Genomic DNA, 12,416 nt, shown 5'->3' on the forward strand with positions numbered 1-12,416 from the left:
TACTATTTAACAAATGACGTGAATCATTAGAACTTCCAGAGATGAAGAAATAGGCGTTTCAGATGGGGTAAGACAGGAGTGGTTACTGAAAGAGGTGATCTTTAAAAGAATGGTGAGTAGTGGAGTTTCTAGTTCATATATGGAAATGTTTATTGCACAGTTTTTCTTTCTTTCTTTCTTTCTTTTTTTTTTTTTTTTTAAGATTTTATTTATCTGGGGCGCCTGGGTGGCTCAGTGGGTTAAGCCTCTGCCTTCAGCTCAGGTCATGATCCCAGAGTCCTGGGATTGAGCCCCACATCGGGCTCTCTGTTCAGCAGGGAGCCTGCTTCCTCCTCTCTGTGCCTGCCTCTCTGCCTACTTGTGATCTCTGTCTGTCAAATAAATAAATAAAATCTTTGAAAAAAAAAAAAAAGATTTTATTTATCTATTTGGGAGAGAACATGCATAAACAGAGAGGGGTAAAGGGAGAGGGAGAAGCAAACTCCCCGCTGAGTGGGAACCCTACACGGGCTCTATCCCAGGACCCTGAGATCATGACCTGAGCCGAAGACAGAGGCTTAACCCACTAAGCCACCCAGGCGCCCCTATTGTAGTTTTTCTTAATGTGAAGTTTAAAATTACCTCGATATCCACACAGTAGTGAATGTTTGCATAAATTATGGTATATCTGTTCTAAAATATTTGGCCATCTAAAAATATTTTTGAAAAATAGTAACATTGGAAAATGCTTGTAATATGATGTTAAATTTAAAAATTATAAAATTCGGGGTGCCTGGGTGGCTCAGTGGGTTAAAGCCTCTGCCTTCGGCTCAGGTCATGATCCCAGAGTCCTGGGATTGAGCCCCACATCGGGCTCTCTGCTCAGCAGGGAGCCTGCTTCCTCCTCTCTCTGACTGCCTCTCTGCCTACTTGTAATCTCTGTCTGTCAAATAAATAAATAACATCTAAAAAAAAATTTTTTTTTTAAATTATAGAACTCTACATGTAATCCTAATCTGTGTTTTAAAATGTACATTAAAAAATTGGAAGCAAACATATTAAAAATATTAAGTTATTTCTGGGGGTGCTTGCTTAGCTCAGTTGGGTAGAGCATGCAACTCCTGATCTTGGGGTCATGAGTTCAAACCCCACCTTGGGGATGGAGTTTACTTAAATAAATAAAGTGAAAGAATAAGAGGTTATTTCTGGATAAGTAGAATTTTTATCTTTGTATTTCTGTACTTTCTAAGTTTTTTATTTAAAAAAAAACATATAAAATAAGTTCTAGATAGTAGCTGGGGCTAAGACAAAAACTATAGCCTTCCACTGTAATAATATCTAAAATGTAATAAATATCATTGTTCACATCTATCCTTGGCATTCCTAGACGATTAAATTAGACTCCATATGTTATACCTAGGGCTTTGCTTTGATCTTTGCTACAACAGAGTGACTGTTCTGTTCTAAGAGCCCTTGAAAGAACTGAGAAGCAGCACTGGTGTATTCTTCTCTGTCTTCAACAGGTTGTTGGGGTGCCAGTTGGGTCGTCTTTACCTTCAACAGTGAAACAGGCTGTGGCAATCAGTGGTGGCCAAATCCTTGTAGCCAAGGCCAGCTCTTCTGTTGCCAAAGCAGTTGGTCCAAAGCAAGTTGTGACACAAGGAGTTGCCAAAGCAATTGTGAGTGGAGGTGGAGGAACCATTGTTGCTCAGCCAGTGCAAGCCTTAACCAAGGCTCAGGTCACTGCTGCCGGCCCTCAGAAGACTGGATCCCAGGGTTCAGGTAACTGATGCTCTTTGGGGGTCCTTTCAGCTGCAGCTGTTTCTAGACTGTTCTTTGCTAGTAGTTTATTTAGTTCTAAGAAAACCTGTTAGGTTGATGCTATAACCAGTATATAAAAACATGTTAACCTTTTTCAGGTAAGATTTTACATAGAGGTCTGTAAGTGGTTTATTTTAAGGGGTGTGTGAGTGTGTGTGTTAGCAAGAGAAATAAAAATAGAGGGTATTTCTTGCTAACTGCTTTCAGGTCTGAAGGATAATTTTCATTTGACCGTATCTCTACTTTGGATTGTATTCAGACTTAAAATCGGGGTGGTCATTTGTCAGCAGCATTTTGAGATACTTGACTAGTGTATTCTCTACTAAATAGGTTTAAACACCTTGCATGTGTTTGAAGCCTTGATGTGTTGTTTCTCTGAGGGCATGAAAAAAATATACCTAAGACATTATACATTTACCAATTTTTGAGGGTCATGATAAAGCTAAAGAGTTGTTGCAGTGAGTCAGAAGGACAGAAGGCAGTGGATGTCTGAGTCATTATCTTGTACACCTGCTACTCATGCTATTTGTTAATTGTTCTTGAAAAAAATTTTAAAAGAAAATGTAGAAACCAAGTAATAAATGGAAAGAATAACCAGAATCAACTTTATATAAAAAAATAAAATAGATTCAGAAGGAAAAAGAAAAAGAAGGTAATGGATGTCCAGAATAAAAGATTTCAGAGGTGATGAATTGGTGATGACAGAGTCCATTTGTGGCATTAAAAATGAGTGCTTCAGATGGGTTGGAAGAAGTGATCTCTGGATTTTAGAAAATGAAGTGCCTGAGAAGCAGGAGAATTAAACAAGTCACTTACCGTGCTCTCACTGAGGATGACCATCGTTGGCATTCGAGCAAGACTGAGCCAGGATTCAGTCCTCAGCGAGTGAGGGGAGGTTGCTGGGAGTTCAGTAAATGAGAAGAGAGAAGGGTGAGGTTAAGGTGGTAGAGCCAGGCATGAGCCTCACAGGAACCAGCAGGTTTTCTTCCGGAATGAGGGGTGGTGATGGTCTGGAAGCCCCACTGGAGAGCACAAAGGTGCCTCCCCTAGTCGTGGCCCTCACACATTGAGGTGAGATTAAAAAAACAGCGTTAAGCTAAGGGGGCTGCTGGGGAAGTCCTTTGTCTTCAGAGGACTCCGTGTTTAATTACCACAAAAAGAGATAATGTTCAAAGAGGTCGAGGGTCTAGAGGGTATCATGACCAGAGCAGGAATTCCTGGGGGTGAAAGAGCTGGGTGGGGGAGGAGGAAGCGCTGAGGAGGTGGTTTCAGATCAGGACTGCAGAGCAGTGTGGGCTGGACTCTGGGTGCTGGCGACTGACCAGAGAGGTTTGCTCGTCAGTGTACAAATGTACAGTGGTGTGAGGTGGGGTGAGTTGTGGCAGTAGTAGAGAGGGCTGGCTCTCAGATTTTAGTCAGTCCCTACTGTTCTGGGGCGACTTCCAGGGCACTTGCTTTCCCAGGCTTGCGCTATAAAGTGGTCATGAGAAAGAGGACTCGGGCCGCAGGCTGGGGGTCTCTGAGAGTCCTTTGCCTGCGGTGACTCACGTCAGTGTGTAGGCTTCATTTCATGGAGATTTGAATTCAAAGTCGCTGCAGACATTTTGATGTGTACGTTTTCACTGAAGAGTCACATTTAGAGGTTTACAGCCGTGTGCATGAAAAGTAAATTCTAAGAGAGAAACAATATGAGATTTTAAAAAGGTGAACGATCATTTCATAGTATACGTGCTATACAGCTATACACAGTATAGTTGTTGACTGTGGCGTTTTTTTAGTTCTTAGAAAGTGAGAGAGGTTAGAAGTCTTATTTCAAATCTGTAGATTCATTCATTACTAAAAATTAATTAAAGGGGCATTAAACAGATTTCAGGGGGAACTATGTATTCATCTACAAATGAGGTTATTATTTCTTTGATTGTCTAAGCCATAGTACTTTTGAGAATAAAAAGAGTCACTGTTCATAATGATTAGGACATAGGTGTGGAAATGGGACACAGGTGTAAACTGGAACTGTTCTGGGCAAACTGGGACATATGGTCGTCCTATTTATGTACAAATATGTATGTACAAATACAAATTTCCTTTGTAATTTATAGCAAGCTCTTCTTATACATAAGTTATTTTTTAATTAGCAAGATATTTAAGAATATCAGCCTTTTAAGTATTATGTATCTAGGAAAATATTATGTATCTAGGAAAACTGTACAGTTTATGATTTGTGTTTTTTAAATAAGTATTATTCTGCATTTTTAATTTTAATAGTAGCATTGCCCTCAGTTCTAATTTGTCTTACTCACTGTTTTCTCCTCTTAATTTTTTTTTTCTTTTTTCCCTTTACCATTTTAGTAATGGCAACATTGCAGCTACCAGCCACTAATTTGGCCAACTTGGCAAATTTGCCTCCTGGCACTAAACTCTACCTTACAACAAACAGCAAGAACCCTTCAGGAAAAGGGAAACTGCTGCTGATCCCTCAAGGAGCCATCCTGCGAGCTACCAACAATGCTAGTCAGTCCGTCATTAAATCATTTGGTTCTTGGGTCTCTGGGTATGTTCATCTCTTCCACCCGAGGGCACCTCTTACCTGTTTCAGGACGTGTTTCCCTAGCTCTCTGTGGTGGTATGATGGTAGTATGTGCCTACGTGGATTTAAAACTTACACATAACTTAACTAGAAGTGGGTCTAAGTAATCATAGTCCTAGGAGGCAACACTGTTATGTTTTTCATTATAGCAATTGGGTTCAGAGTCTGGGGTCAGAACAAATCACACGAGAGTGGGATGGCTCCTGAGCCTGCGCTGGGAGAAAGCTGTCCGTGTGAACTATAAACGAGAGAGTTCTTTTCAGTGGTATCTAAAAACTTGGGATACCCAGGGAGACGGTAGCTGGAAGCCTGTGTCATTTATTTTGGAGGGGATAGGAGTAGGAGTGGAAATAAGTGTCTCTGCCTGCTGTTACTCAGATGTGCACCTTAAGTTTGCCAGGTTTGGAAATGGAAAGAGACATACAGGGTCAGCCTTAGTGTATAAGCCTCAAAACCCCAAGGAAATTAGGTGGTTTATCTAGACTTAACAAACTTTTGCTTTGACCTATACAGAAAAACAATTTGGATAGTGTTGGAAAGGAAAGGGTAAAGGGAATTATTTCACTCTGAATCAGAAGTATAATTGGTATAGCAATTAAGTTCACTAGAAACAAGCTGCCATTGCCAAATGTAGCCTGTGAGCGAGTCACCATGTTGTTTACTGACTGTAATGGGTGATTTCTGTTCTCTCACCCTGGAATTGCTCCGTCCTCCCTAAGCAGTGGTATTAAAAGTGAGATGTGTAAGAAAAGGACAATGTGAGGATTCTGTAGTTCACCCAGAGAGGCACCTAGGTTTTAGTTTATATACATTATGTCACCAAAAGGGAAATAAAGAGGATCCAAAGGCTTTAAAATGGAATTTAAAAGGAGGTGAGGATGAGGCTCTGGGGCCATTATCAGTATGAGGAAAACACTTTTTTTTTTTAGGACAGAAGGAGGCAGAAAAGAGAGCACTATGAAATTACAACAAATTCCAACAGTGTCACTGAAATTGAATGAAAGGCCAGAACGTTGAGAAGCGCTTTTCTGAGCGTGTAGTCTATACTTGGTTAGAAAGTGTCAGTATCAGACTCTTCCTTGTCTCCCACAACAAAGTCAGAAGTCTTGTTAAAAGCCAAGTTCTTCACTGTACAGATTGCTGAACTAGTCAGCTGTCCTTCAGTTGAAATGAAATCCATTTCAGTCCTTAATTCTAGGGCATTCTCCTTACCCTTCTCACAGAATAGGTATATTACCAGAAAAAGCCGGGAGAAAATAGGAACGGGAAGGAATCTTGCTGTAAAGGAAATGTCTCTCTGGGCTCATCTGTTTTCTCTGGTAAGCCTCTTACTATTTCTTATGATGTTGCTGTCATTTTGTTGTATTTTCAGACCTCCAGTCTGGCTCAGCTGCAGGAAGCGGCGGCGGTGGGGGAGGTGGTGGCAGTGGTGGTGGCACAGGAGGGACCCAGAGCCCTGCTGGCCCAGGAGGGATCTCCCAGCACCTGACTTACACATCTTACATCCTGAAGCAGACTCCTCAGGTCGGAACATTTGTGACTAGTATCTTTCAAATCATTTCGTTATTTAACAATGGCCTTTAGTTATAGTGGATTTATCTTTACATCTCTGGAATCAGGAGTCAGTACTAACATTTTAGTCACGTTATAAATCTGTATTATTCGGGGCTTGTTTTGTTTTGAGAGAAGGGGACATGGAGATTTAGAAAGACTTAAGTAACTTTTCCAAGATCTCTCTGCTAAGCCAGTCCTTGAATTTGGACTTAAACCTAGAGCTTTCTGACTCAAAGATTGTTGCCTCCTAAATCTGTGAGGTAATTAATAGTGTTAATAGGCAGTTGAAAATTTTCTGTTGGATAAGAGTAAGCAAAAAGATACCATCAGGTTTTGGCATTTGGAGTTAGGCTGGATTCATGATTAGGAACAAATTTCTACCTTCTTTCCCCTTGCTCCTTTTAGTCTTGACTCCTTTCTAAGGAAGGTCGTGGAGTTTTGGTCTAGATGTTCGTATTGAGAAGGATGGGTAGTTATCAGCCTGAATAACTCAAATTTAAGGACTAGGTTGTAGAGCTTGCATTTCCAGCGGCCTCCTCTGTAACTCCTGTGCCAAGTTTCAGAAGTGGGGATAGCTATTGCTGGTGACATCGAGAACAGAGCTGGTCTTTTCAGTTATTTTGGCTGAGTTGCAAAATTGAAGTGGGGGCATTGTAGCTTGTATCATGGGACCTTGTGATTTAAAGAGGGCAAGTCATTTGAACTTCACAAATTACTGAGTAGTTCTTTATTTGTTTCTAACTTAGGGTACATTTTTAGTTGGTCAGCCATCACCCCAGACATCTGGAAAACAGCTGACTACTGGGTCAGTGGTCCAAGGAACACTGGGAGTCAGCACATCTTCTGCACAAGGACAACAAACATTAAAAGTCATCTCTGGACAAAAAACCACTTTGTTTACCCAGGTAAATATTCATATTCCCCAAATACAGGCTGGTGATGGCGTTTATTTAAATGTTTACAGCTTATCTCTTTCCACAAAGAAATTAAGGTTGCATGAAAAAATGAACAATAAAATAGAATAGAAAAATAAGGATAAAATCTTGAGATTTGGGGAAATTTAGGTAGAATGAGAAGATAAGGCCAGAGAGTTCTTAGATATGCAAACAGTTATGTCCTGTATAATATTTGCCAAAGCAAATCAAAGCATGATCAGTTATAAAATTCACACTATTTGTGAGAGGCGGAAAAAAAAAAAAAAAACCCTTACATAATATTTCCTTAAAAGAAATAAAATTTTCTTAATACCTCATTCTAAAAATTTCTCTGGGGGAACTTCATATATAGGCGATTCTAAATGTGTAATAGGTGATGACAGCCACAATATCCTTATACACTTGACCCTTGCTCAATGCGGTTTTGGGGCGCCAACCTCTCACGCAGTGGAAAATTCACATATAACTGGACTTCCCCACTGTTAATAGCCTACCATTGACCGGGAGCCTTACCGAAAACATGGTCGATTAACCCACATTTTGTACATTGTATGTATTATATACTCTCTTCTGACAATCAAATAAGCTAGAGAAAAGAAAATGTTACTAAAAAGTCATTTTTTTTTAAGGAGCACCTGGGTGGCTTAGTCTTTAAACGTCTGCCTTTGGCTCAGGTCATGATCCTAGGGTCCTGGGATGAGCCCCACATTGGGCTCCCCGCTCGTTGGGAAGCCTGCTTCTCCCTCTCCCACTCCCCCTGCCTGTGTTCCCTCTCTTGCTGTCATTTTCTCTGTCAAGTAAATAAATATAATCTTAAAAAAAAATCCTAAGGAAGAAGGAATATTTACAGAACTATACTGTATTTATTAAAACAAACAAACAAACAAACCCACTGGGGCACCTACCTGACAGCCTTAGTCAGTAGAGTATCTGACTCTTGATATCAGGGTTGTGAGTTCAAGTCCCACGTTGGGCAGGGAGCCTTCTTAAAATAACAGTTTAAAAAACCCCACATATAAGTGGACATGTGTAGCTCAAAGCCCTATTGTTCAAGGGCTAGTTGTAAAAAAAAGTAAATGCTGGGGGCGCCTGGGTGGCTCAGTGGGTTAAAGCCTCTGCCTTTGGCTCAGGTCATGATCTCAGGTGCTGGGACCAAGCCCCGTGTTTGACTCTCTGCTCAGCAGGGAACATGCTTCCCCCTCTCTTTCTGCCTGCCTCTCTGCCTACTTGTGATTTCTGTCTGTCAAATAAATAAATAAAATCTTAAAAAAACAAAAAAAGTAAATGCTGTAGGGGTTTTGGTACCTGTTTCTATAGTTTTTTTAGTATAAGCCAAAGAATAATGACAGGGAATTTTAGCTGGGTGAGGGATGTCATAATTACCTGCCAGAGAATCTATAGCTAAATCTCAGAAATTTACCAAATGAAGCAAACAAGGTATGGAAGGATGTAGGCAGTAAGATACCATTTATCAAAAAAATAGTGCATTTCCTCTGTGTCTAAATCAGTAGCTCTCAAAGCATGGAATGTGGATATTGCATTTTTGTTAAATGTTTTTTCTGTGTTTGTTGAGAAGATCGTATCTTTTTTCTTTTTTTGTTAACATGGTGAATTACATTAATTTTTACGATGTTAAACCAATGGGTGCCTGTCTGGCTCAGCTGGTGGAGCATGTGTCTCTTGATCTCCGGGTCATGAGTTCGAGCCCTACATTGGGCATAGAGATTACTTAAAAAACATGAAAGTTTTTAAAAAGTGTTAAACTAGCCCTGTAGCCCTTTTTGACATGTTATCTTGTTTAAAGGTATTGTTGGATTTCATTTCATAAAATTTTGTTTAGAATTTCTGTAAGGTTATTGGTCCATGGTTCTCTTCATAATTCTTGTCTGGTTTTGATAGTAGAGTGATGCTGACCTCCTAAAATGAGTTTGGAACTTTTCTCTCCTATTCACATTTTTGCGAAGATTTTATGTAGATTTGGTATTGTTTCTTGACTGCCTTGAGTACACCAGTGAAGCCATAATGGCCTGGAGTCTTGTTAATTAGAATAATTAAATCAATTCAATTTATTTACTAGATACAGGACTACTCAGGTTATTTGTTTCATCTTGAGGGAGGTTTGATAAGTTACAGCTTCAAGGAAATGTGTCCATTTCATCTAAGTGGTTGAATTTACTAGAATAAAATCGTTCATAATTTTCCTTTATTATCCTTCTAATGTCTGTAAAATATGTGGATGGCCCCTTTTTATATCCTTTTCTTTTCTCTTTTCTTTTCTTTTCTTTCCTTTTCCTTTTCCTTTTCCTTTTCCTTTTCCTTTTCCTTTTCTTTCTTTTTAGAGCAAGAGTGCCTGAGTGGGGATTGGGGGTTTGTGGGGAGAGGCAGAGGAAGAGAGAGCATCTTAAGCAGGCTCCACACCCAGCATGGGGCCGGCCCGCTGCGGGGCTTGATCTCACAACCCTGAGATCATGACCTGCGCTGAAATCAAGAGTCAGATGCAGGGGCGCCTGGGTGGCTCAGTGGGTTAAGCCTCTGCCTTCAGCTCAGGTTATGATCCCAAGGTCCTGGGATCGAGCCCCGCATCGGGCTCTCTGCTCGGCAGGGAGCCTGCTTCCCCCTCTCTCTCTGCCTGCCTCTCTGCCTACTTGTGATCTCTGTCTGTCAAATAAATAAATAAAATCTTATTAAAAAAAAAAAGTCAGATGCATAACCAACTGAGCCACCCAGGCACCCCTCCCTTTCATTCTTGATTATGATAGTTATGCATCTTCCCCTTTTTTTTCTTGATCACTGATCTTTTCATATTTCTAATGTTTGGTTTCTTTGAGTACTAATTTCCCTTTGGTCAGGTATGCTTAGTATTTAAACAGATATGAGGTCCCAGAATTCTTCAGGCAGTTCTTTAAAATCTTAGCTTATTTTTTCTTACCTGCTTATGGTTGCAGCCAGTGTAGTGACATTCTCCCTGTTTGGCTACAGCAGAACAATTATCGTTGCTTTTTAATAAGTATTATTTACATAGAGCAGTGCACAGATCTTAAGTGTACTGTTCAGTGAGTGTTGACCAATGTGTAAACTCATGCAAGCACTATCCCAGTCAAGATACAGAACATTTCCATCACTCTAAAATGTACCCTCATTTCCCTTTCAGTCATCATTTTTCTATTTCTGTCACCATAGATGAGCTAATCTCTGTTTCTGAACTTCATGTCAGTAAAACTATATAGTATATAGTCTTTCATGTCCATTTTCTGTTGTTCTAACATGTTTTTGAGATTTATTCATATGTGTATCAGTAGTTTATTCTTTCTTATTCTTTTTTTTTTAAGATTTTATTTATTTATTTGACAGAGAGATCACAAGTAGGCAGAGAGGCAGGCAGAGAGAGATGGTGGGGGGGAAGCAGGCTCCCTGCTGAGCGGAGAGCCCAATGCGGGACTCAATCCCAGGACCCTGAGATCATGACCTTAGCTGAAGGCAGAGGCTTAACCTGCTGAGCCACCCAGGTGCTCCTATTCTTTCTTATTCTTAAGTAGTATTTTCTTGTATGACTTTTAGTCTGCTGTTGATAGACACTTGGATTATTTCTGTTTTTTTATTATGAGCCATACTGCTACGAACATTCTTGTATAGCTCTTTTGTGCAGTAGAATAGCTAGGTCCTAGGGTAAGTATATGTGTATAAGAGAGTTTATAAGAAACTGACAAATGGTTTGCAAAGTGGTTGTACCATTTGACTCTCCCATAAGTAACATGAGAGAGTTCCAGTTGTCCTATATCCTCAACAACACGGAGGACCTTCTTCCTTTACATTTTTAGCCATTTTTGTGAGTATGAAGTGATACCTCATTGTGGTTTTAATTTGCATCAGACTCCAATGCAAATAAGTTATGCCTGGCTACTGCTTCTAGATTGTAGTCATGTCTCCTCCTGTTACTAACTGTGTGGTCCTGGTAAAACTACTGACCTTAATCTCTTCATCTGTAAAATGAGACTAGAACCTACCCTCTGAAGTTTATGACAAGGTTGAATGACGTAAGGTACATAAAAATGCTTTCTGCCATCCTGACACAAAGTAGCTCCTCAAGGACTGAAGAATGGTCTCTTCTTGTGGAGTATATTAATTTGGGCATTAAGCAATCATTTGGGCCAGGGGGTCTGCATACTATGCCAGAGGCTTCCTGTTTTTATAAATAATTTATTGGCACACAGCCACACTCTTTTCATGCTGTAACAGTAGAGCTGAGGAGTTGAAACAAAGACCATATGGCCCGCAGTGCTCTCCACGCTTATGCCATTTACAGGAAAAACTTGCTGAGCCTTGATTTAACCCAGTAAAACTGTAGTTTGTTGAATGGTACTACATTTGTTGAGTGGTAGTAAAAATCTGAGCCTGAACCAGCCTAGAGCACTTAATGTACCCATTTAAATCTGGCCCATCTTTTTTAGATTTTCATGTTTAAAGGTTACATGTACATTTAAGAGCAAATTCTGGTAACACATGACCTGGTATCTCTGCAGTCACTGCCGCCAGATAGTGACTTGCAAATGCATTCCTTTACTTACTCTGCATTAGAGCTAAAGGAATGTCTGTACGTAAAAAGTCAAACTTGAGAGCTTACTGGAAAGGTGCCCAGACACCTGTATGTGATTAGCAAGACCTTCTTGGATATGCTCTGATTCATGGGCCCGGCCTAGGTAAGGAATAAACGGTGCCTGTGAACCAGGGCAACTTTATTACTTCAACCCATTTTGTTTCTGCAGGCAGCCCCTGGGGGACAAGCATCGCTAATGAAAATATCTGATAGCACACTGAAGTCTGTGCCAGCCACCTCGCAACTCTCAAAGCCTGGAACCACCATGCTCAGAGTGGCAGGAGGGGTGATCACAACAGCCACTTCCCCAGCTGTGGCCCTCTCAGCAAACGGTCCTGCCCAGCCGGTGAGGATTAGCATGACAGTAGAAAACCGTTATGCAACATCAAAGTAGTAAAAACGTAAGATACTTAGCAGATATACCAGTGGGTCATATTTATATTTTTTAAAAACTTGAAATACAGTTCACATGCCATGAAATTCTCCATTTTCAAGTGTGCAGTTCCTGTGGTTTTTATTATATTCTCAAGGTTGTGCAGTCGTCATCACTATCCGTTTTAGAATGTTTAATCACTCCTCAAGCGCACTCCATATGCAATAGCCTTCACTCCCTGTTCACCCTCTTCCCACTCCCCCCAACCCCCCGATACTAGACAACCACTGATCTTTCTTGTGTCTGGCTTCTTTCTCATATTTTCAGGGTTCATCCACGTTGTACCATGTCTTAGTACTACTTTATACGTGAATAGTCAATATCCAATTTTATGGCCATATCACATTCTGTTTATATATTTATTAGTTTATGGACATATGGATGGTTTCTACCTTTTGACTGTGATGAATAATGCTACTGTGAACATTTATGTTCAAGTTTTTGTATAATCATATGTTTTGGGGGTCTTTTTGCTATATACATAGGGATTCCTGGTCATATCATAAGCTGTTT

At 40.3% G+C, this 12,416-nt stretch overlaps 1 protein-coding gene across 4 annotated transcripts in view; it reads left to right on the plus strand.

Moving 5' to 3' along the window:
- YEATS2 (YEATS domain containing 2) overlaps window positions 1–12,416 on the plus strand; it is a 90,416-nt gene that overhangs the window by 56,203 nt on the left and 21,797 nt on the right. For all 4 annotated transcript variants that reach the window (XR_004384797.1, XM_032875469.1, XM_032875467.1 and 1 more), the window contains 5 exons: window positions 1,503–1,761; window positions 4,150–4,311; window positions 5,760–5,911; window positions 6,688–6,846; window positions 11,640–11,816. Coding sequence is in view for 3 of the 4 variants with exons in the window: in XM_032875469.1 (XP_032731360.1) it covers window positions 1,503–1,761; window positions 4,150–4,311; window positions 5,760–5,911; window positions 6,688–6,846; window positions 11,640–11,816 (909 nt within the window). In the remaining variant the exon portion in view is untranslated. The remainder of the gene's footprint in view (window positions 1–1,502; window positions 1,762–4,149; window positions 4,312–5,759; window positions 5,912–6,687; window positions 6,847–11,639; window positions 11,817–12,416) is intronic.

Source organism: Lontra canadensis, unplaced genomic scaffold, assembly GCF_010015895.1.
Source record: "Lontra canadensis isolate GAN:19392208 unplaced genomic scaffold, GSC_riverotter_1.0 scaffold56, whole genome shotgun sequence".
NCBI lineage: Eukaryota > Metazoa > Chordata > Mammalia > Carnivora > Mustelidae > Lontra > Lontra canadensis.